The 21,432-nt window shown below is 38.5% G+C and overlaps 1 protein-coding gene across 7 annotated transcripts in view; it reads left to right on the plus strand.

The window, feature by feature from the left end:
* The window catches only part of CLASP2 (cytoplasmic linker associated protein 2), a 151,934-nt gene that overhangs the window by 23,897 nt on the left and 106,605 nt on the right, over positions 1-21,432 (plus strand). For all 7 annotated transcript variants that reach the window (XM_009320963.1, XM_009320939.1, XM_009320946.1 and 4 more), the window contains exons 3-7: positions 3,530-3,633; positions 7,107-7,198; positions 7,517-7,592; positions 9,106-9,203; positions 16,651-16,721. In XM_009320963.1, coding sequence (XP_009319238.1) covers positions 3,530-3,633; positions 7,107-7,198; positions 7,517-7,592; positions 9,106-9,203; positions 16,651-16,721 — 441 coding nt within the window. The remainder of the gene's footprint in view (positions 1-3,529; positions 3,634-7,106; positions 7,199-7,516; positions 7,593-9,105; positions 9,204-16,650; positions 16,722-21,432) is intronic.

The following is a 21,432-nucleotide window of genomic DNA, read 5'->3' on the forward strand; positions in this document are numbered from 1 at the left end:
ATTGTTCTTAGTGATGTATTTTCTGGTCATCCATTCTTTGAGATATAGTAGTGCTCTAATCTTCTAAAGCAGAGACTTGATTTTTGGTAAAGGGTGCCCTCTTATTGCAAGTATGACTTCAGCTGTTCCTGGTAGGGATAGAAACCTGCCTAAAGCTGGCCAAGGTAAAAATCCTTTTATAAAATCTTAGTGCACAAACATCCAGCAGATGCTTCCTAAGGTGCCAAAACCTCCACAGGCTGTTCCTGTTGGCTCAGTTCCAACATACCTCTTAGCTTGTGCTTTTGATTGACGTGTGTGTATCATCTTGAATGTCTGAGTATGTCCTCAGTTCACCTTGTAAACGGACGAATACTGGTACAAGGGGTGGTATGGGCTGTGAGGGGGAAACAGTGGTTGAGGTAGCGAGTAGGCAAAGCTGCTGCTTTCTGGTGACAGCACTGGCTTATCCTGATGTGGAGCAAAAGCCTGTGTTGTACTGTCATCTCTGACGTTCAGCTGTAATTGCTGCTTTGGGTTATGAGAACTCAAAGTTTCTAGTGCTCTGTGATTTCGGCTGGGCAGGACTAGAGAGGAGCAAGGAGAGGCCAGGAGGCTTGGAGCAGGGAAAAGAGAAGGGTGATCAGCAAAACAGGATGCTGGGATGGACCTGTGCGTCTCAAACATTGTCAGAATTTTTTAGGTAGGTAGATGTGTTTCCCACGCATTCATAGAAAGGACAGCTAACGCAATTCGGCTATTTTTCACTATAGCTCTCCCTAGATGTGTCTAACATTTGGAGAAAAAGTGATGAAGGCATTAGGAATTCAAATTGAAATATGTTTGGTGGAGATCACCTTCTGGTTGAGCATTCTGAAACTTCATCAATAGGCAACCGACTTCAAAGAATTTCTTATTGGAGCTTATTCTGACAGAAAAGATGAGCTACCAAACTGAAAACCAGCTGGTGGTTGCTAGCATTCAGCAGCCTAATTTCATTTGTCTATGCAAACAGAATATATCATGCCTTGTATGGGGTCTTACAGAAACTTGAGATTTAGGTGGTGGTGGTGGGGGAAGTCAAGCCCGCAGAGATTTGGGCCCTTTAACAGCTCCCACAGCAGGTTGTCCCTCTGACAGAGCTCCGCGAGTGACAAAGGCTGGCACGTTCACTAGCTGCGCGCACTGAAATCTGCAGGCTGTGTCATAGCTTAGTTTAACTCAATGACCTCACCTCTGTTCAGCGGCTTCTAGTAGCTGTTCTCTGTGCTTGCCTTAGTGATTTGAACAGAGCCCTGGTATCTGCAGCTCCGTCAACTGACTCAGCGTGCTAATTAGTCACAAAGGAGCCATGTTCCTCCAGGGCTGGCACGCACTGTGTTTCCCTCCGCTGGAACAGCTTCTCAGTGGCTGTGTTTGTTTCCCTCTCTGTAAAGCAAGAGCTGCCTTCAGCTGCCCAACAGTCAGGTTAACGTAGCAGGCCTCACCAGTAACGTATGGCACAGGTAAAAGGACAGTTTAGAAGTGCTGAAAAGAGTAATGAAAAATACTGTCGGGAAGAAGAATGGAATCAGTAAGTATATGGGCGATTGGAAATTTAGGGGAGAGGTCAGTGGTGTACTCCCAAAATTCACTTCTCAAGTTCTGGATGTTTCTTCTGTGTTCACAAAACGGGGAAAAAAACCCACCAGACAACCAAAAAAACCCCAACCCAAAACAAAACAAAAAACCCCACCCCACCCCAACAAAACAAAACAAAACAACCCAAACCCTTCTCTTCAAACAGTAAAATGAAGGTAGCTGTAATAATTTATTCAGAGGAGAAAGGGAAGAGAAGATAGATGAAAAATGCAAAAGCTTGATAATGGTAGCTAAAGATGTCAGTGGAATATCCAGAGCCAGTAGAATTAAATACTCAGATTAGGACAATCAGAAAGTGTTCAGATACAGCAGGAGGGGAAATTCAGACCAGCAATGTATTTGTCCAGTAATGATCATGATACAGAAATGGCTACTGTTTTTAATGTAGGAACAGAGGACTGAGAAGACCTCCTGAGTTACTGATTCTGTTCCCTTTCTTTTGCTGGCAATGCTATTGTTTGGTTATTACTATAAAATCATTAAGTACTGTTAAAATTCTTTCAGATCTCCCTTTCAAAAAATAGGGCGATACAGTTATTTTTTCTGTGAGTAGAATAGGAAAATTAATTTTACAGCAGTGAGCAGCTGAGAGAGATCAGGCAGCAACTGTATAATACTTTCAGGTGTTCAGAGATGTAACACCAAATGCGGCAAAAGGTGATTTTAGCTGTTACTGTATCTTTTTTTGTTGGAATATGAGCGAGTCTCCCAAAGACTCAGGTAAACATTATGTTAGTTTTAGAAGTTTGGAATAAATGGCATGGTAATTGCAAGCTTAGCCCCAGTTTAACTAGAGTGCAGGAGCAGAAGGCTGGGCTGGGTGGGTATTGTGGCCTGTGTTGAGTCAGTTCCACCTAGATTGCGTGACTGATGCTTGCAGCTCTTAGAAAACCGTGGATCAGATCAGAAACAAAAGCTAACGCAGAAGGTTGAGCTGTTGGCAGGTAAATGTTACTGCTAGCACGTGACACTGCTTTTTCTAGGTGGTGTTTCACGTGCTTATACTAACTTTAAAAGCAGTGTCCTGCGGGGGATGACATCTCTGCCGATTCCCTGTCAGTTGTACTTCCTGAGGGAAGATGGCGCACTGGGTGTCGTCACCCCTTGTTTTGAGGAACTGGTACCGAAAGCACTGGGGGGAAGAATCTCACAAAGCGTGTGTGTAGGCCCCAGGTGGAGTACTGGGAACCGGTATAGCAGGATGTCTAGCGCAGTGCTGATCTAAGCGTTCATTCAGATAACTTTCCTAAATATCGTAACATTAATTTGTTTATCAGATGTAATTAGAAACTTCTCTCGGATAAGCAAATGAAAAGAATTGGCGAGTCCCTTCATTCTGAGTGAGTTCTGATTTTTAGGATGTGAAATCATCAGCTGTCATGCAATTTTAGTTAAATATTATTTGAGGACGCTTGTTTTAAAATAGTAACTTTTACTGATATTGTTACTGAAGTAAGGCCGAGTTTCCACAAGGTACACTGTGTGAGTAGGAGGATTTAAAACTTCTAATTTTTTTGTAATTAAACACCAAAATCCCACTGATTTGAAAATAGTCCTTTTTCCTATCCCAATTCTTTCTCACGCCCCAAATCCTAGCATTATTTTTCAGAAAAGCCAGGCATTCGGAAGCCACTAGCATACTTTTTGCAGATTAAATTGAAGTAATTCATACAGCTTTTAAGACAGGAAGCTTTCTTTTTAGCCTGTTGGAAGATGGTATTTTCTTCAATTTCAATCCAATGCATTTGTTGTTAGTCTTTGAGAATTTAAAATACTTTGATCAACTTAAAATCAGATTTTATTTTTGAATGAGATGTATCTTAAATCTGTTTTAGGAAATATCCCTAAGTATTAGAAAATCTTCACTGGGTGTTTAATCTTTTTTTTCTTTTTTTTTCCTCTCCTCTAGTTCTCCTGCCTTTGATAGATCGTATGGGAGATGCCAAAGACCAAGTTCGAGAGCAAGCACAGAATCTTATATTGAAATTGATGGACGAAGCAGCACCACCCATGGTATGATTACTTAATGTAGATTCAGATGTAGGCCTCCAGTGAGCTTATGCCTTATGCATGAGCTTGACTTTGAATATGTCACAATGTTATGGCGACTGTTAATGGTGTAAATGTTAAAGATATTCTTAATGGATTGACACTGATGCATTGTTCAGCTAAAGATAAAAATCTGGCACAGTGCCATTCTGCAGTTTTTGCGTATCATAGCTAAATTCTGAGTAGACGTTTTCATGTCATGTGGCAGGACTTTGTTAATTAAAGCATGTTTGAAGCAACCTCCTGGGTTTGAGTTTGCATAGTGAGGATAAATAAATCTGTTCAGCTCTGACTTTATTTTAAAATTAGCTTTGTACTTGAACACATAGGAGTAGTCCCACAGTTGGGATGGTGCATTCTAACTTAGAAAATCTGTCTTTCTAGATGTATGACAAATGTGCTGTGTGAACCTTTGAGAAACTGGGATGGGAATAAGTTTCCCTCTGCCTCGTCATCTTACGTTGAAGTTTGAGTTAAGCAAACCTTTTTACAGTACTTAGCACTATGTGGCTTCTAAGTGCTAAATCTTGTATTTCTACTGTGTGAGTCTGAAAAATGTAGGATTGTTTAACAGGATTACATTGTTTGAGCAATGATGATGTTTGGAATTCTGGAGACCCTGGTTGTCACTAGGAACTGATACTCGAGTTTTTAATTTCTGAAGAAAATCTGTTTCTGAGTTCTAAGTGCACAAGTTAATAGGGAAACGTCTTATTTTTTGTGAATGAAAATGAGGTTCTTTCGCGTGCTAATTCCTGGCTTTGTTTATTCATAGATACAGGTTTGAATGTTTGTGCGCAGGGAATAAGATTTGCAGGCTTCGTCTGCAGTGAGAAAGTTATTCTCGATTGCTTTGTTCGCCTGACAGGAAAACAGGTAGCATGTTAGGCAACTATAGAAACATTTCTCTCCCTGCAAGCATGAGGTATTTTCTCGTGTGATTTGGTCACGGATCTGTGTGGGATTTAGGCATAAATTCTAGTAGTGTCATCCACAAAGACATGCCTTTACCTTTTCACGAGATCTAGTTTTGATTGTATTCATTGACGAGAGACATTGCAGCATTTTTTCATGCCTAAGCGCAAGTAGTTCATGAGTGGCGTGTTCCTGTACCCAAGATGCTCCCAAGTACCTGGCATGCAGACCTGAAAGTGCACCTACTTCTACAGTAATACCATTTAGGTATATGCACAGCAGAGCACCTCGGCGACACGTTCATTTGAACAATTGCTGATAAAGAATGTGGTGATAGTTGCTTCATGCTAGGCCCTCATCATGAAAGAGTTTTAGATTACGGGTCCATCTTTCAGTTTCTGAAGAATTGTTAGGTTGTACACTGAGGTGGTGGGAGGGAGCTTCCATACCCTTTGAAGGTTACCTGCAGTGTAGGAAAGAATACAAGGTTCATGAGGTCCAAGGAACAGCGTGTGTAAATAAGAGAAGGTACGGCTCTTCTGGTAACTCCCCTAGGGTGGGAGAAACCTGGCTTCAGGTGTCTGCTCCCAGGACAGCTTATGTATCATCAAGAATTTGGATGAAAAGCATCAATCGTCCTCACAGCAGGGACCAGAACAGAGAAGTCTTTCCTGTGCCTCCAACACTGAAATACAGAGTTTTAGGCTCCCTTTGCTGCAGAGAAACATCCCTTTGGAAGAGCTGGGTGGAATCCTTTTTTAGAGATAAGACCTGTAAGTTTCTTCCTCATGAACTCATCTTGTCTGTTCTAGTGTGATGTTGAATAATATTTAATTTATCCTGTTGTCAATTCCATTTTCTTGTTTTAAATGTGTGTGGGGTTTTTTTTTTGTGCCTTGTTTTTTATGAGAGGGAACTACATGTAGTTGGTTATGGGCAGGAAAGCATAAAAATAAGAATATAGGTGGTATAAATGCATGAATGGCACAAAGGGATGTTGGCACCAACTGTTGCTAGCAGGTCGTGAGAGCTGAAATTTCTAAGCAGCCATTTGAATTTCTCTGTTTAGAAGAATTCAGTTCTTAATTTAGTCTTAGTGAAAGACTAAATTTCTCTTCAGTCCATTTTGTTTGTTTCAGTACTCTAAAGTTACCTTTCTACCTGTATTTTTGTACACCGAGCAAGGAGATTTCCTTTTTGCCATGTTTGTCCGGGACAGTGGGTTAATTGGAAGGATGTTTTCTTCCATAAAATCCTGTTCTTTGTAGTTAAGCTGTGCAGTTTTTGGCAAGCCGTATCCTGCTTGTCTAAGGTTTGTTTTCTCTAAATGTAATGAAGTATAAAACAAACAAACAGGAAACCACAGATGGGACAAAATGATGAAGCAGGGCTCTAATTGGAAAATTTTACGTCCGCTATGAAGCGTGCTACCTCATTAATGAAGAGGACGCGGTATTCCCTGCTCTTGCGCTGTCTGGTTTTGTTGATCGATAGCTGTTTGTGAGGGTTTTTTGGTGAAAGCCGAACGCGACTGCAATAATTTGTATCTGATACGTTTTAGCAGATTTGTATGGCGTCCTTATACGTTTCAATTGCACCAGGTCGGGGGGGTAGGAACGAGGGTGGTGCCCAGGCTGCAAAATGTGCAGTTGCCCGTGTGCAGCCATCGCTAGGCAACGCTCCCCGCGGATGCTTGCTGCCTGGCGGAGGCTGTAATGGCAGCGCTGCAGCTGGGGGAGTTGCAGTTTGAGTCCGTGCATCTGCTCCGAAATACCACTGAGAATCCCAAGTCTCGTAAGCTTCACGTTTACACTTTTTACACCGTAACGTACAGCTAGAGAACGGCAAGGAGATGGACAGGTAAAAAGATGAGCTGAGGAGGGAAAGGCTAAAGGCGGGCAATGAAAAACGAGTGCGCAAGAAGGTAAATGAGGGTTTAGTGAGCCAGAGAATCATACTACAGGAAGTGGCACCAGCACAAAAGGAGAAACGAAAGCAGAACAAAAATGGAAGCACAGGAATTAGAATGAATGGGTGAGAAATAATTGAAAAATGAAGAAATAAATTTAAAGCAAAAGTAGGGGAGAGGTGGACGGCAGGAGTATGGATAAGGACGAGCTAAAATGGATGAGAGGAAATTTTGGCAGGGAAACAGAATATGAAGCAAAAAGAATGTAGCAACTTCTGCTTGAGTTAGTAGTTTGTAATGTTAATGTTTGTTTTGTGTGTGTTAACTGTAACAATTCTGCATGTTTTTAAGAGCTGTTTCTCAAACAATAAAAATAGCTAGATTTCTGAAGGATGTTTTTTAGAAATTGTTTTTGGCATAGGAATAATCTGTGTTGTGTTCCATACAGTGTGTTTTATAACTTAATTTTATCTGAGAAGTGCCTTTACTTTTCCAGTGGACCTGCCTTCTGTTATTTTTTTTGCAACTGTTATGAATGTAATTATGAAATATGGATAGAAGTACATTGTATTGTGCTCCTGGTAATCAAAGACAATTATTTCTGTTTTTATAGTACATTTGGGAACGCCTTGCTGTTGGTTTTAAACACAAGAATTACCGATCCCGAGAAGGAGTGTGTTTGTGTCTTATTGCAACCTTGAACATGTAAGCTTTTTGTTTCTATGGAGACGTAACGGTTCTATCCTTCTTCTGAATGTCATTTTTCTCTGAAACTAATACTTTAGGAAGTCTGATTCAATTAATAAATGGGAAAAAATCAAACAACTTGTGAGCTTTCTGAAAGAAAGTCTAAAGGTATAGTATTTTTGTCTTATTTAAAAGTAGACAAAGGACTAGTAAGAGAGAGACGAAGCTTGATTGATGTAAGTTTGTATTTTATTGATGCTAAGCTAGAAGTTCACTTCTGCATAAAGTATTTTCTGTTTTTTTGTAAAAAAAAAACCAACTTTTTTTTTTTTTTAGTTATGGTGCACAACCATTAATCCTCAGCAAGTTGGTACCACATCTGTGTACAGTGTTTGGTGACTCAAATAGTCAGGTAAGGATTTCGTTACTTACTGGTGCTTCAACAACTATCCTTCAACAGAGGAATGAAAGCAAAATAAATGTAGGCATTTAAAAAAAGCTAATAGGCTTGCCTGTATACAACAGATTGTTATTTTCTACTATGAGAAACAATAAATCCGTTTTCTCTGAATCAGTCCATTCATTGGAAGATGAAAGTAGAGCTGCAAAGGCAGCAGCATTGTGATATACTGGCCCCTTTAGTTTTGTCTTCAGAGGTTGAAACTAGTCATTACTGCAAATAATGTTTCTTATAGAGCATGTTGAAAGAAAATAAAAAAAAATATATTGACAGGAAGAATTGCCTCCAGAAGGAGCCCCTACATAAGGCTTGTAATAGTCTGCCAAATTTGCTAAAGATAGCATTATCATGTGCAGGACAGGTAATAATTTCCTAAATGGAACCCAAATGGCATTTGAGCACATGCAAGGACTGTATTTAAAATCAATTAATTAAGCAAAACCAACTGCAGTGAAAGTCAAGATGTAGTTCATAATGGTGGCGTGAACTTCAGAAAACCTTGAAATCAAAATGGATAAGATCTCTCTTGATTTGTCTGAAGTTGTGTCTGAGAGAAAAGACTAAGAACTCAGTAAGGAAGAAGGTAGTGTTGGTAGGAGATGGGCAAATAAACAGGATAGGTCTTTATGCTTATTTTCTGGGTGCAGCAAAGTCCTTGTCTCCTCTGTATAGGGTAGCATTGTTCTATTCTAGAGAAAATCTGTTAAGAATTTGTCTTGTTTGTTGATCATTAGTAAAGATGTAGTTCATATCTTGATAGAGCAATTGTGGGTTTAGTTCCAACTGTTACAAAGAACAATACTAAAGTCATTCCAGTAATTCTTTATAGAGAACAATGGCGTTTACTAACATGCATTTTTGGCAGTTTTTATTGTGACGACTATGGTTTAAATTTTTTAAAGAGGCACTCTGTCTCCTTGCTTTAACTGTTCTTTCCCCATCCCCTATCTTGTCTTACTCCCTTTCTTGTGTTTATCTGATGCCACATAATTCCTGTTGAAGAAAGTAAAGAAAATGCTGATCACCTTGGCCCACTCTTGTGGGCAGTAAGGTCCTTAGTCTTCCAGAAGGGCTTCGCTGCATGTAGAAACAGATGAAAGCAAAGATGAAGTGTCAAGACTGAGTGCAGGGACTAACTTTTGGAAGTATTGCTTACTGCGATTAGAGTCCTAAATAAAGCACATTTTTTCCACAAATATTATTCTTATGTCAATCCCAGAAATTCCCTCTAGAGCTGTTATTTCTAGGATTTTTCATTTACCATCTGGAGGTGCTCTAACATGGAACAAATACCATCTTGAAATAACAGTTATATTTCCTTTCCCTTCCATCCTTGCTGTTTCAATTGTTTTGTGAAATGAGTTGGCATGCAGGTCATAGAAACTGGAAGATTAGTGGGTTGTCAGCAAATGTTGTTTTGGTTTCTGTAACCCTGAAATTAACAATTTAAACTCTGTGTTCACAGGTGAGAGATGCTGCCATACTAGCCATTGTAGAGGTTTATAGACATGTGGGAGACAAAGTACGAATAGATCTTACGAAGAGAGGAATTCCTCCTGGAAGGTGAGTTAGCCGTTTTGATCTTCTGATCCTGAGCTGTTCTGTGTTACTGTTCTTTATCAGAACTTTAAACTCACTAAAAACTGTTTGAAAATTATTACAAATTTTATTGTATCTTCTCATTAGTTTTGCATCCATCCTGCCGTTACTAGTGTTCCTGACTTTCTTTTGCTGTTGTCTTTTCTGCTTGGAAGAAGCATACAGGTGTATGATGAAAAGCAGCCTTACGTTCACCAGTTAAAATCCCCTGACTTTAAGAGAAGCTGGGAGCTGGACAGTAGTAGAAAAATGTTTCAAAACTAAGCAAATGTATACTGAATGCAGTGGGGAAGTAATTAGAAAATACTTGAATATATGCATCTTGTTCCTTATTCTAGAGCTGCTGTTTAGCCTCAGTGTAGAAGTCTCAACTAAAGCTTAAATCAATGCTTTTCATGCATTGTGCATGTGTGAGAGAGAACAAGTGTGTGCGTACATGTGTAAGTGTGCAATGAAAGTATGGCCAATCAACAAGCTACTGCTTTCCTGAAGATAGTTATCATGGAAAAATTGTCCTCCCTTGCTTCTTGCTAATTAACATCAGACCAATCCTTTCCACCCTAGATGTTTGCTTATGGGCTACAGTTAGATGAGAGAGAGGTGCTTTTCAGAATAACTACTTCCCAATTCTGAAGTTGCAATTCTGGGATTCAGTGAGAAAGGAGTATTCAAAGGGAGTGTTCATTGTTCTGTTACGCATGCCATCACAGGACATTAGATGTTTCCTGTAAAAGGTGCAAGGAAGTTTTGAGAATGTCTATTTCATCGGTCCTTTCTCTTTCTGAAAAGCAATTCCGATCTTTAAAGGGTGGTCTGTGTTGTGTGTAGATTAGTTTGTATGAAATAAAAGTAGCCATTGTTTTGTTGCTACCTTGGTAAGGATTTGTTTAATTAAGAAAGCTAGACAGAGCTTGAAATTGTACCTAGTGGGAAAGAATGTTTATAAAATAAAATCTTTCAAATTCCTTACTAAAACAATTTACACTTTTTAAAATGTGTTAACCCCTTATCAATTAACATACCACTTTACTCTGAGTCTTCATCTCACTTCTTGATTTTGATAAAGCTGAATATACCTACTACATGGTGTCAGAGAGAATATCAGAATGGATACTGGGCCTCATCAGACCCTTATAAAAAACTATTAGCCCTAGTTTTTAATGATGATTTGTAGGGTATCAAAATACCATAGGAGAATGGTGTTGAATTTATTGTTTCACATTCCAGGCAGAGTTCAGCCTGTTTGGACAAAAGCTTACCCTGCCTATGGGAATGGGAAGTTGTACACATTCTCTTCTATTTAGTGGCTGTCACAATTTTGGACAGAAGTTTAAGCCGTATTATTACCACAATTCCAAAAATTGAGTTTCATAGTAGATAATTGGAACATACCAGAGAAGATCCTTCTTGCATTAAGATAGGGTCTTGGACACCTTTTGGAACAGAGAATAAGAGTAAAAGAGGGCAAATAACAACAGCCTATGTTTGTACTATGAATGTTGGGTCTGACCATAAGTTTAGGTTCAGCACTCATCCTGTTCGCATTTCCATGTGACACAAACTGAGTAAATCTTGGGATCCAAATAGGATTAAACACCATAGGAGCTTTGTATCCTCAGGGCAATCAACAGCTTCTAATTTAGTTGCAGTAGGTGCCAAATTGTTATTTCTACTGTCTGAATCAGTTGAATACAAAATTCCCCCTGATCTGAAAGCAAGCATAGTTGTACCATTTGCATTTACATAAAGAAGCAAGGTTCTACTTGGTGCATGTTAAACGGTTTGTTGCCACTGAATTTCAATAGTTTTGCACCTCAGAGTCAAGGCTAGTGTAAAATAATACATGAGCTGAATCACGGTGCTGGGTCCTCCACAGTAGTTTTCAGATTGGGATGAAGGGGGGAGTTATGATTTACTTGAGTTGAGCATTGAGGCTACTAGTCTCCGTCCCATCCGTTGCTGACAGAAAGCAGACTTCCTGTAGTCTCTTCTTACTCACACAAGTAACAAGGCGGTTGGAAAAGCTCAGGAAAGACAGATTAGCTCTATGATAGCTCAGACTGTTGTTCCTTCAGAGGCAGACCTAATTTAAGACATTTCTTCCCCAGTGTCTGTCAGAAGTTTTCCCTTCACTTAGATGCATTAACATTTTCATGTGGTTATGCAGGAGCTATGATCCGTGGAAAAAAAACTTTGATATAGAGTATTATCTTATCATTGTTTCGAGGGGAATCTGTGTTCATACTTGTGTGTCTGGGTAGTTTTTAAGGGTTTTAAGTATTACGGATAATCTGTGGTTCAGACACAGCTGCTTTCAGTTATTGAGTTCAGCTTTAAAGAACTGGACTGCAGACTCTTCACTGTACGACAGTGCATTAAAAATTGTGTGTAAACATAAATATTAGCAGAAAACCCCATTACTTCAGTATTTGGTGCACATATGATTTAATAGAACGTAGGCTTGTTTAGTTTACATAACAAATCACACATTAGAGATCTGTGTGTTGCTGCTTGAATGCACTCTGCCCTAAAGCACTGAAAATAAGAGCTCATATCTGCTGAAAAGGCAGGAAAGTTAATCAAGCATTGTTTTGAGAAATTGTTCAACTTCCTTAAATCTGCAAATCATCTATACATGTCGTGTCTGTATAAAGCCAAATGTAGTTAGTAATTTAATAATAGTAGGCTTAAAAGGTTTTGTAATCTGTACCTGGTAGGTTTGCCTTTGTGGAAAATACTGGATTTTCTAGAGAAGGTTATTGGACCTGTTGGAGTCTAGGTAGTCAATAAAAGAAGGCGGGATCTTACTTTTGCAGTTCAACGCTACGTGCTACTACTGTATTTTTCTTCAGTGCATTTTTATTCTTTACAGAGATTAATTTGTGAGTTTGTTTATAAATAAAATCAGTGCGTTCCTCTATTTGTTACTTTTCAACTTACAAATCTCAGAATAATACTGTGCTTTTTGCCTGAAGCACATTTCTTTTTCAGAAAAATCAGTATCAAGTCAGTGGTTGGAAATTTGGATGTTGTTTTCCCTTTTGTTAAAGTTGTCGCTAAAGAGGTTTGACAGTCTTTGGTATCGGGCCTGTAAGTATTAGTGTTAATATGTTTGTGAATACTGAAAGTGGATGTGATATTTCTTGTTCTGTGAGCCAAGAATAGTGAACAGGTTTTGTTCTATATGGGCCAAATTGAATTTGTTACAGTACGGAATCTGTGTGGCTGATCTTCCCTGAATGGAAATAGTATATGTGGCTCTGGATAGCAGTTGCTTAGTCTGAGTGTTAAAAGCTTTTTAAGATCTTTCAGGAAGTCATCTGTCAACTTTTCGCACTGTTACTTGAGAAACAGAAATGTATAAAACCAGCTATTTGTTTAGTTCTATGTCTAGGGCCGCAACTTCGTATACTGAGATGTTAAAGCATTTTGCAGTATGCAATTCTGAATACTGCATTTTATGTGATATGTACATTCTACTTATCTGTCTAGTTCATGTTGTAGATGAGGTCCATCTGTGTGTCCAGATGTGGACACATGTCTGTACAAGATCTTTCTTTTTTTTTTCCCCCAAGGGAGGTATAAGGGGAAATAAGTGCAAGGTTTCATATGGGCCATTTCCTGCTTTAGACTCGCTTTGGACATGAAGAACAGACTAGTTACCATCCTTTCTTCTTTATCCTCCTGCTATTGACAGGGGAGTGGTGCTTTTTTGCTTCTTCATCGCAAGGTCCAAACTTTTAGGTATCCCCCTCTGCCTGTCATGCAAGCAGTTGAAGTCCATCAAGCATAGTCATAAATAACGGCTTTTCAGACTAGAAGTGTAGTGCATGTTCTTTGCTAGCATCTGTGTTTCCACGTGCGTGCACGTCAGCTCATGCTGTGTCTTAGAAGGGTACGTATTCTTCTCATTGAATGTAATCGCCATAATATGTTAATCCTTTGATAGAGATCTGTCACCTGCTGTAGGAGAGGGTTTAGCAGGTTACCAGGAGCCCCCATTTAAAGTGCTACAACCTCATACATTCATTCATTCACTGAGACAGCAACAGTCATCCATCCCGTGCCAAAGTGGCCTGCTGTCCTGAACATGTGTTTTTCGTCAATGGGGATTTTTCCTTCCATATGTGAAGTTGCAGAAGACCTGGCTGTGCCTTTTTTGGAGAAAGAAGATAGTATTTCTGTTCACTGGTGACATAGTATTTCTATTCACCAGTGACTTCACTGATTGATTATGCATGTCATATCCAGACTTGGGCTTGCAGATGTGAGATAAAGGAGTAATAATGCTGCTCTTCTCAAAGAACATTCCTCATTGCTGATGATGGTGAAACCAGTCTTCACCCAGCCTTGTAAACTTTCTTGGATTCCTCTTGGCCAGGCTCTCTTTTGCCAGGAGCTGAACTCCTGTAAACATTCTTAAATTGATCGTGCTTGCAATAATTTTAGAGACCTTAGCCCATACTGCCTTGCTGCCTGTGGCTCTGTGAAGAAATAAGAGAAGATGGTAGCATGAAGAGCTGGGTGGGAGGAGAGGGAGGAAGAAACTTGTTGCGAGAGTCATTGCAAAGTAGTAGGTACAGTTCTGTAAGCTGTTCTAAAGAGAGGGTTGGATCTACAGTAGTGCTTGACAGCTGTGTTTTACTAGAAATTTTTTTTTGTAATTATGACAAAATGCTATTGAGTGTGCCTCTGGCCGCAAAGACATGCCTTGAAAGCTGTAGGAGGGGCAGTACGGGGGTGTTCTCCAGCCTGCACCACTGACTACATAGCATCCAGTGCTGACAAACACATTTGTTAATGTTAGTGGTAAGTACTTTATCAGATATTTTGCCCAGAGTGAGAGGCAACGTGTGTATTATTATAATGTATTTATAAGGAAGCATTTCATTTTTTCTATTCTGTTTAAAATGCTCAGGAAAGCGTTTTTGAAAACTAAGTTCGAAAGAGCAGGAAATGTTTTTTTTCTTTTGAATCCTCTAAAATATATATGCCAAATGCATAACATCAGCCAAACAGGATATAAAAATTGAAGTGAAATTTTAAAGGAAACCTGTTAATCTTTCTAGTCTTCATGTTCAGTTTCTCTCAGGATTTCAGCCTTTCAGATGTAGTGTTAAGTCCTCCTTGTTAACTATAGGAGGACTGTTAATGCAGTGTTTAGTATGGAGTCCAGCAGTGTTGAGGGGAACTCGCAGTCATTGGTAAACAGTAAAAATACTTCCTATGGTACATACGAAGCAAATGCATTAACTTCCTTTTACGAAAGTGAGATGGCATAATGCATTACGATTTGAATTGATCCTTGTGTGAACTTTTCACTTTGTTCGTTTGAAAGCACGTAACACGTTAATGGGATTCCATGTGTCATTAGTAAATGCTAGCACCCGAAAAACATTTCATAAAATAATTGTAGTTTTGCTTTTTCAAGTCTTAAGTGCAAAAAAACCATTTTGGTATAAATTGCTTTTGGTTTACAAATTGACCTTTTCATTAAAGGAGGTTTAATATTAAAGCAGTGTAGCCTGACATTTGTGAATTGCTGCCATTTCGGATATTTTGCTGTGGCTGCAATGGTTGTAAATGCAATGGTGGCGCAAAAGGGAGAGGATTATAGGTTCCAGGGAGAAGACTAACAAGTACGTTATGGGAAGATTATGCAAAATACTACTGAGCTACATATAGTTTTGAGATAAGTTGAGATAGTAAAACCGCTGGTTTGTGTTATGGGTTATTGATTTACACGATGAAGGGGTTTTTTGGTTTTGTTTTTTTAGATGCTTGCAGTAGGGTAGGCCTTTTTGTGGAATTCTCAGCTAAATCCGGGTAGTTCTTCTTGTGGGCCTGTTAAGTACAGGACAAATTTGCCCTGTAGCAGATTGCTTTGAAGTATTTGGAAAGTAAAAATAATGCATTGTGAGAGTCCTAAAACATTGGAAAGTGTGGGGAAAGGCTCAGGTTTTTTTATACTGTTGTCTGGCTGCGTTTCATGATTTTACCGCATTCTTCATTATTAGATAAATGAGGTACCAGTGAATAAAAGGGGTATGCAGTCTGTCGGAGAAGGTAGACTGTGCACAGTGAGAGTGCACAGCCTCTCTACACGGATCGTTGAGTACAAGTGGTGTGTGCATAAGGAAATGTTGAAGTGAAATCCTTGTGTGTCCTTGACTTTGCTCTTTTATGTATTGTGGGAATTTTCATATCCAAGCACTGTTCTTACCCATTTTTCTTGGTTTGTCTTAAAATAGTTTGGATTGTCATTTGTAAACAGAGCCTTTCAGTATTTGCTCTTGTAGCAAATTTTGAATTGGGTAATATGGTCTCTAGTACTGGTGTAATGTACTTGAACTGTACCTGTTCGGAGAGTTGCAGACTATCATGAGATTTGTAGTTCATAACTCTCTCTCTGCATTTAAGGTCAGGAGTTGGTCCTGCTAGTCTTGCAGCTAAAACTTCACGTGCATGTTAGATATTACCGTATTCTGAGTAGTCTAAAATGCAGAAAAGTCTCTGGAGAAATGTAAGAAAATATTCTCAATTGTTTGCAGTTGAACAGTGTATTATCTCATTACAAACCCATTGCTAGCCAGTGGGTCACATTTTTTCTGTGAGATACTGCCACTGCTTTTATTGAGTTTTCTGCAGAAGTGGTGAGAAATGGCTGTTTTAAGTGTTTTGCTTATTCTTGCAAGCTTTCTTGCTTGAATAGCATTTTCTACTTTATGGGACTGGATTGCAAATTTAGAGTTTTTAGGGGTTGGTTTGTTTTTTTTTTTTTTTTTCTATTTACATGTAGCTAAGCGCTTGCAGTATGTTTTCTATTGTGAGGGTTTAAATTAGGGGTGTGTGTGTTGAACATAACTAAAGTGTGTAGTGTACCTTAAGTTTAGAAAAAAGTATTTCCTTTTTTTTTTCCTGTGGAAGTGCTAACTACAACAAAAGTATTTTCAGAACAAAACTGAGGAAATTTTGAGGAACAAAAATTTTGAGGAAAATTAGTAATCGTCTCAGAACAAGTTAAATAGTAATCCCTATTTTTTTCCCCACATGAACATTCCATAGTTCAAATTGTTGCCTTTTAGTGTTGTGTATAAATAGGGTAATATCACAGTCATCTAAACACAGTACTATTACTGAACCTGAACTTTAGCATTTTAGTTATTTTTAATCATGCTAATAACGATGCTCAGTTTTGTTCTTTGCTAAGTTGACTTAGTTTTCTGTGCATTTGTGTGAAGATGCTCAACTAACTTAAAAGGAGTCCTTTGGGAATTGTTTTTAGATACTCTTAACCCCTTGTATATTCTGTATTACTGCTTTATATGTGATAATAAACTGATTTCTGTTTTTACCAGTAACCTGGGGGATTTCAGAGATGTGAAAATATGTTTGTTGTTGTTCTTTACAGGTTGCAAACAATCTTTGCAAAATTTGATGAAGTAAGAAACTCTGGAAATATGATTTTAAGTAGCATCAGTGGTGAGTATGAAAGATATATTTATAATCAGCTTCAGATGAATATAAATATTTAAATGCTAGCGTTATCAATGTGAGATGACTAGAAACGTGTAAGTACTAAGAACATTGAGACGGTAAAACAAACTTATACTGTGTTACTGAAAGTATTTTCAGATTACAGTTGGAAAAGGTGTTGAAACTGCATGGAAACAAGCAATGAATCTTTAACAAGTTACATGTGTGCTCAGTAGAGGATACAAGAATCCTGCAACGTGCTCATGCATGGGAAAAAAATCAAATGAACCTTTATCCTATCTTACAGTGTATTTCTAAAATAAAATGGTAATTTAGTGATGAATGTGTTTGATTTCTTCTCAGTTAAAATGATGAATAATGATTTTAATACATGGAGTTTTAAATTACAGAAATAAGTGATTGCAGCATTCGGAGACACTTAAATGTTGAAGTTAAGACTTTATGTTCACTGTACTGAGTTTGTGCTCTTTATTTTTGGTGTATTTCATGAAAAGAAAACCTGTTGCACAGAGAATCCTTGTTGCTTCCTACTGCATTCTTGATATAGTATTTTATAGTATGAAAGCGTAAAACCATAATTCTTTCTTACTTAAAACTATAATTTAAGAGAAGACTGTTACATAACAGCACAGCAAGGGAGGTGGTGTGGCAGTGGCTTTAATGTAGTTGTTTTTGAAAGCCTCGTTGTCTGTCTTCTGCAAGGAATCAGTAGATCTTGTTTTATAGGGGAGGGTTCTCTAGTGTTCATTTTCCTTTCAAAGCAACTATGCTGACTGAAAAGGAAGCTTTGCTAAATCTAAAAAGTATAACTATGCAGGAGTAGAAATACTTTGAGGTATGCATATGATTTGTTAATGTACTCAAATGTACCTTTTCATTTTAAATATTCTCACCCTTTTCTTAGTGTGAAAATAGAAGAGACTGTAGGTTCAAAGGAATGTGTTTTTACAACCTTTTCTTTGAGGTAGTAAGAGTTTCTATGCTGCATTCTGCTTTGAAATAAAACATTGCTATTCTTGAACACTTAAAGAATACAAAAATAGATTTGTAAGGATTAATATTAAAAAAAACCAAAAGAAAGCATACTAATTTTGGGGAAAAATGTTTTACATAAATGTTATGTTAGATTGTGAATTTACTCGTTGTGGAAGGGTAAACCATTATCTTTTGCATTTAAAGTTAATACTGCTGCATAGGTTTGAGAGGTTCAAAGATGCATTTTACACATATTTTTTTCTGTTGGTAGTTCTCAGGAGAATGGAGAAAGATATGAAGGAATATAAATGCATTGAAATAATTTAAATATATATGAAAATAGATATACAACATTGCTGGACTAGTTTGCATAGCACTTCTGAGCTTTTTGTCTCTATCTTAAGAGAACTGAATAAGTTATTTTTCTTTAAGCTGTTTTTTATCTCATCTGTAAAATGCAGATACTAATGCTGATCTATGGGAGTATAAACCATTTATCTTGTAGGCGGCGATTTCTATGCAAAAGTTACTATGATGTAAGTTTTGGTATCATAGAGACAGAATCCCGCTAATACGTTATATTTCAGTATTTTTGCTTGAACCTAGTTTATCTGTTGCATCCATCTAGACAATTTTTTAATGTTATTGAAAAGATATTCTTCCATTGTTAGTGCTTTATCTTGGCTTTGTCCTTCGTTATTCTCTGAAGGACAATTCGTATTTACCGCTTGCGCGTGCAGATTGAAAGTTACTGTTGAATTCCTGTAGCCTTGTTACCAACTTTTCTTTTAGGAGCTTTATCAAACATCTCTGGATAAAGGCCAAATTTTAATGTCTAAATACATCTGTTACAGTGTTGAGGATTTTCTTTTTTTAGTGCTTTGGATATTTTGGAGTAGGGTTTGGGAAGGTAGGGGGGAATTAGGGTTATGTTTTCAAAGAGGGCGGGAGCAGGCAAAAAAACTCTTCAACAGGCCTTAATCTAATTAGACTGGTGCAGCTCTGTCGTGGACCTTTTCACCAGCAAAAGGAATGGCTTCTTGCCAGATTGAGTTACTTTCCCAAATAAGTTAACTGTGCTGGTGAGGGTTCTCTTCAGTGTGTGATGGATAGAGAAGGGCTTGCTAATACAACTGTGGAAGATGTCAGCTGCTTCATAGTCTTGAGTGACACTGCTGTGGTAGTAAATCTTTGTTGTGTTGACCTAGTTTCTGAGAATCCAGAGATGTGACTTAGGATTCTTTTATCAAACAATACTAATGTCAGTTGTTCAGTCTCTTTATTCAGCATGTACTTAGGAGGGAAAAAACCAAACCACCCCAAACTAAAAAAACCCTCAAAACTCGCAGCTTTAAACAATCTGAATACAAGAATGTTTTCCATAGTATTTTAACAATCAAAACAAATATGTATTTAAAAAAAAAGTTTGTACTAACATGATTAAACACATGACAGGTTTTAAAAACATTTTGCTTGTATGCTTAAGTATGTGGGAGAAATACAGGGAGGAGGGGAAAAGATACCGTACCTGCAGTCTTATGAACACTGGTAGATTTAGTATCATGTTATCCCTGTGACTGTGTTAGAGCGGACCTAGCGTGAGCAGTCCCTTTAGTCTTGTGTTACCACCTTCCTTTATTGAATCTGGTCCTTGATGAAACTGTAAAGAGGAGGAGGGCAACGAGTTACCATGAGAGACTGACATATCCTCTTGGAGGGTGGACGAGGTGAAAAGCGTATTGAAACAAGTATGGGTGGAATAATTGAGGCAGGATATGTACCAAGGAGTTTCAAAAGCCAGCAGATGAGGAGGCACCGTGTCTATCAAGGGGACTGGGCAAGAGTCTTAGTGCTTTTGCTTAATGGGGACAACTTACAGGCTTAAATAATATCACACTGCTAACTTGCCTCTCCAACTGACCTTCGATGATGATGATTATTATTTTTTTAATTACTTTTCCCCCCTTCCCCTATCTTCCCATGCCCTCAGCAGTGGGTAGTAAAAACAGACATCGCTTCTTTAATGTGAATTATGTGAATTAATTAGCTGCTATGAAAACCTGGGGGTTTGTTAACATTACTAATGATGTTGCATATTAAGAGAATCATGTCAGGATGTTTGCCTGTTAAGCAAAATCTTATGTGTGCTGCTAGTTTTGCCCTTTCACTCCACCAGAAATGTATCCCTGCAAACTGGAGAAGGTTCTTTAAAGCACCTCCCCATTTTTCAGCAAATGAATGTTAATTTCTATGGAAACAGAACTGGCAGCCAATCTCAAAGCTGCAAAAGCACTTGTTTCTGCTGCCTGAGATTCGTAAATACTGTTTTCTCTAAGAGAATTTAAGCAGACTCCTATATTGGGTAGTAGTGTAAATTTTGAGACAGGGAATTAAAAGAAAAGTTGGGAAAATAATAATATTGAGCTCTCTGCCTCATTCAGCAGACAGAACGATTTGAGCTGAATATAAATTGTACATCTCTACTCAACCCGTACAATTTTCCCATTTTAATGGTATGCCTCATAGCGTTAGCTTTCTGAGCATAAAATGTGACAGGTAGGATACAGTGATGTTAGTATCACTGTTGTGGGGGAGCTGTGTTATGGATGATAAAGATATAGTTGAGTGTTCTCCTTAAAAAAAAAAGGAGGGGCGCAAAAATCCATAGCACAAATGTGTATCTGTTTTTCCACATTACGCTCTTGTTTTTTATTTCCCTTTGCTGTTTTCTTTTTGGAAATACAGTTACTATGGAGACAATGACGACATACTCTGACAGAGCTCACCAGTGTGGCACAGTATGAATGTATACAGTTGGGGAAATACGGAAACTAGTGATAGCTGCCATGATCCATTATATAGGGTTTTGAGCTACAGGTATTTCTTTTGCTTGCTCGATGCGAATGGTCAGAATGTAGCCACATTATTTTAAATTTCAGCTGTTATTCTTGCTGGTTTATTTTTTTAAATAGGAAAATTTTACTGACCAGTGAAGCCTAACGGTCAGTTTAAGCCCATTTGGAAGTAAAGGGCCTCAGCAGGCTGAAGCTTCTGCTGGTTTTTAAGGCACTTGTATGAACTTTTGAATTATTAGTACGGGGAACTGTGCCCTGGCTCCTGCAAATGCGCGGCTTACGAGCGCCGCACAGCTCAGCATGTGCTACGGTTGTGTGTCCATCTGCATTTTAAACTTTTTCTTAGGCAAGAGGAAGTAAATTGGAAGTACTTTTTTTTTTTTCTTTTTACCACTTTGTGGGATCACGCTCTTTCTACCTTCAGTGTGTCACTTAAAGCATTGATTTGGGAATAAACTGTAAACAGAAGTTCGGGTTTTGGGTAGGTTCTCATGATAATTTCCATACCACTGGAAAATGCTCTCCAGCATCTGTTGCATGCACGCTTTAAAAAGCTGTTTCTCTTAAAAGTTTCGAGGGGATTTCCAAAAAGTCTTGTGAAAGAGCAGCTTTCTGCAACGAGCTATCATCTGCTTCCTCTGTTTCTATTTATTTTGTTTTATTTCACTTATTTTTTGATTGATTTCTTTTTGTGGGATGCCTATCCTAATAAAGGCAGCTGCGCAGAAAGCAGTAAGGCTCTTGCATCGCTTCCCGCGGGGGAGAACTTCACCTTACGGGTGAAATTCCACCTGACGGGCGTTACGGGCCGGGGGCCTGCGCTGCCCTGGCTGCTGGGGCCGGGACGGCGCGGCCGGGCGGCGGGG

The sequence above is a fragment of the Pygoscelis adeliae genome, unplaced genomic scaffold, assembly GCF_000699105.1.
Source record: "Pygoscelis adeliae isolate BGI_AS28 unplaced genomic scaffold, ASM69910v1 Scaffold280, whole genome shotgun sequence".
Taxonomy (NCBI): domain Eukaryota; kingdom Metazoa; phylum Chordata; class Aves; order Sphenisciformes; family Spheniscidae; genus Pygoscelis; species Pygoscelis adeliae.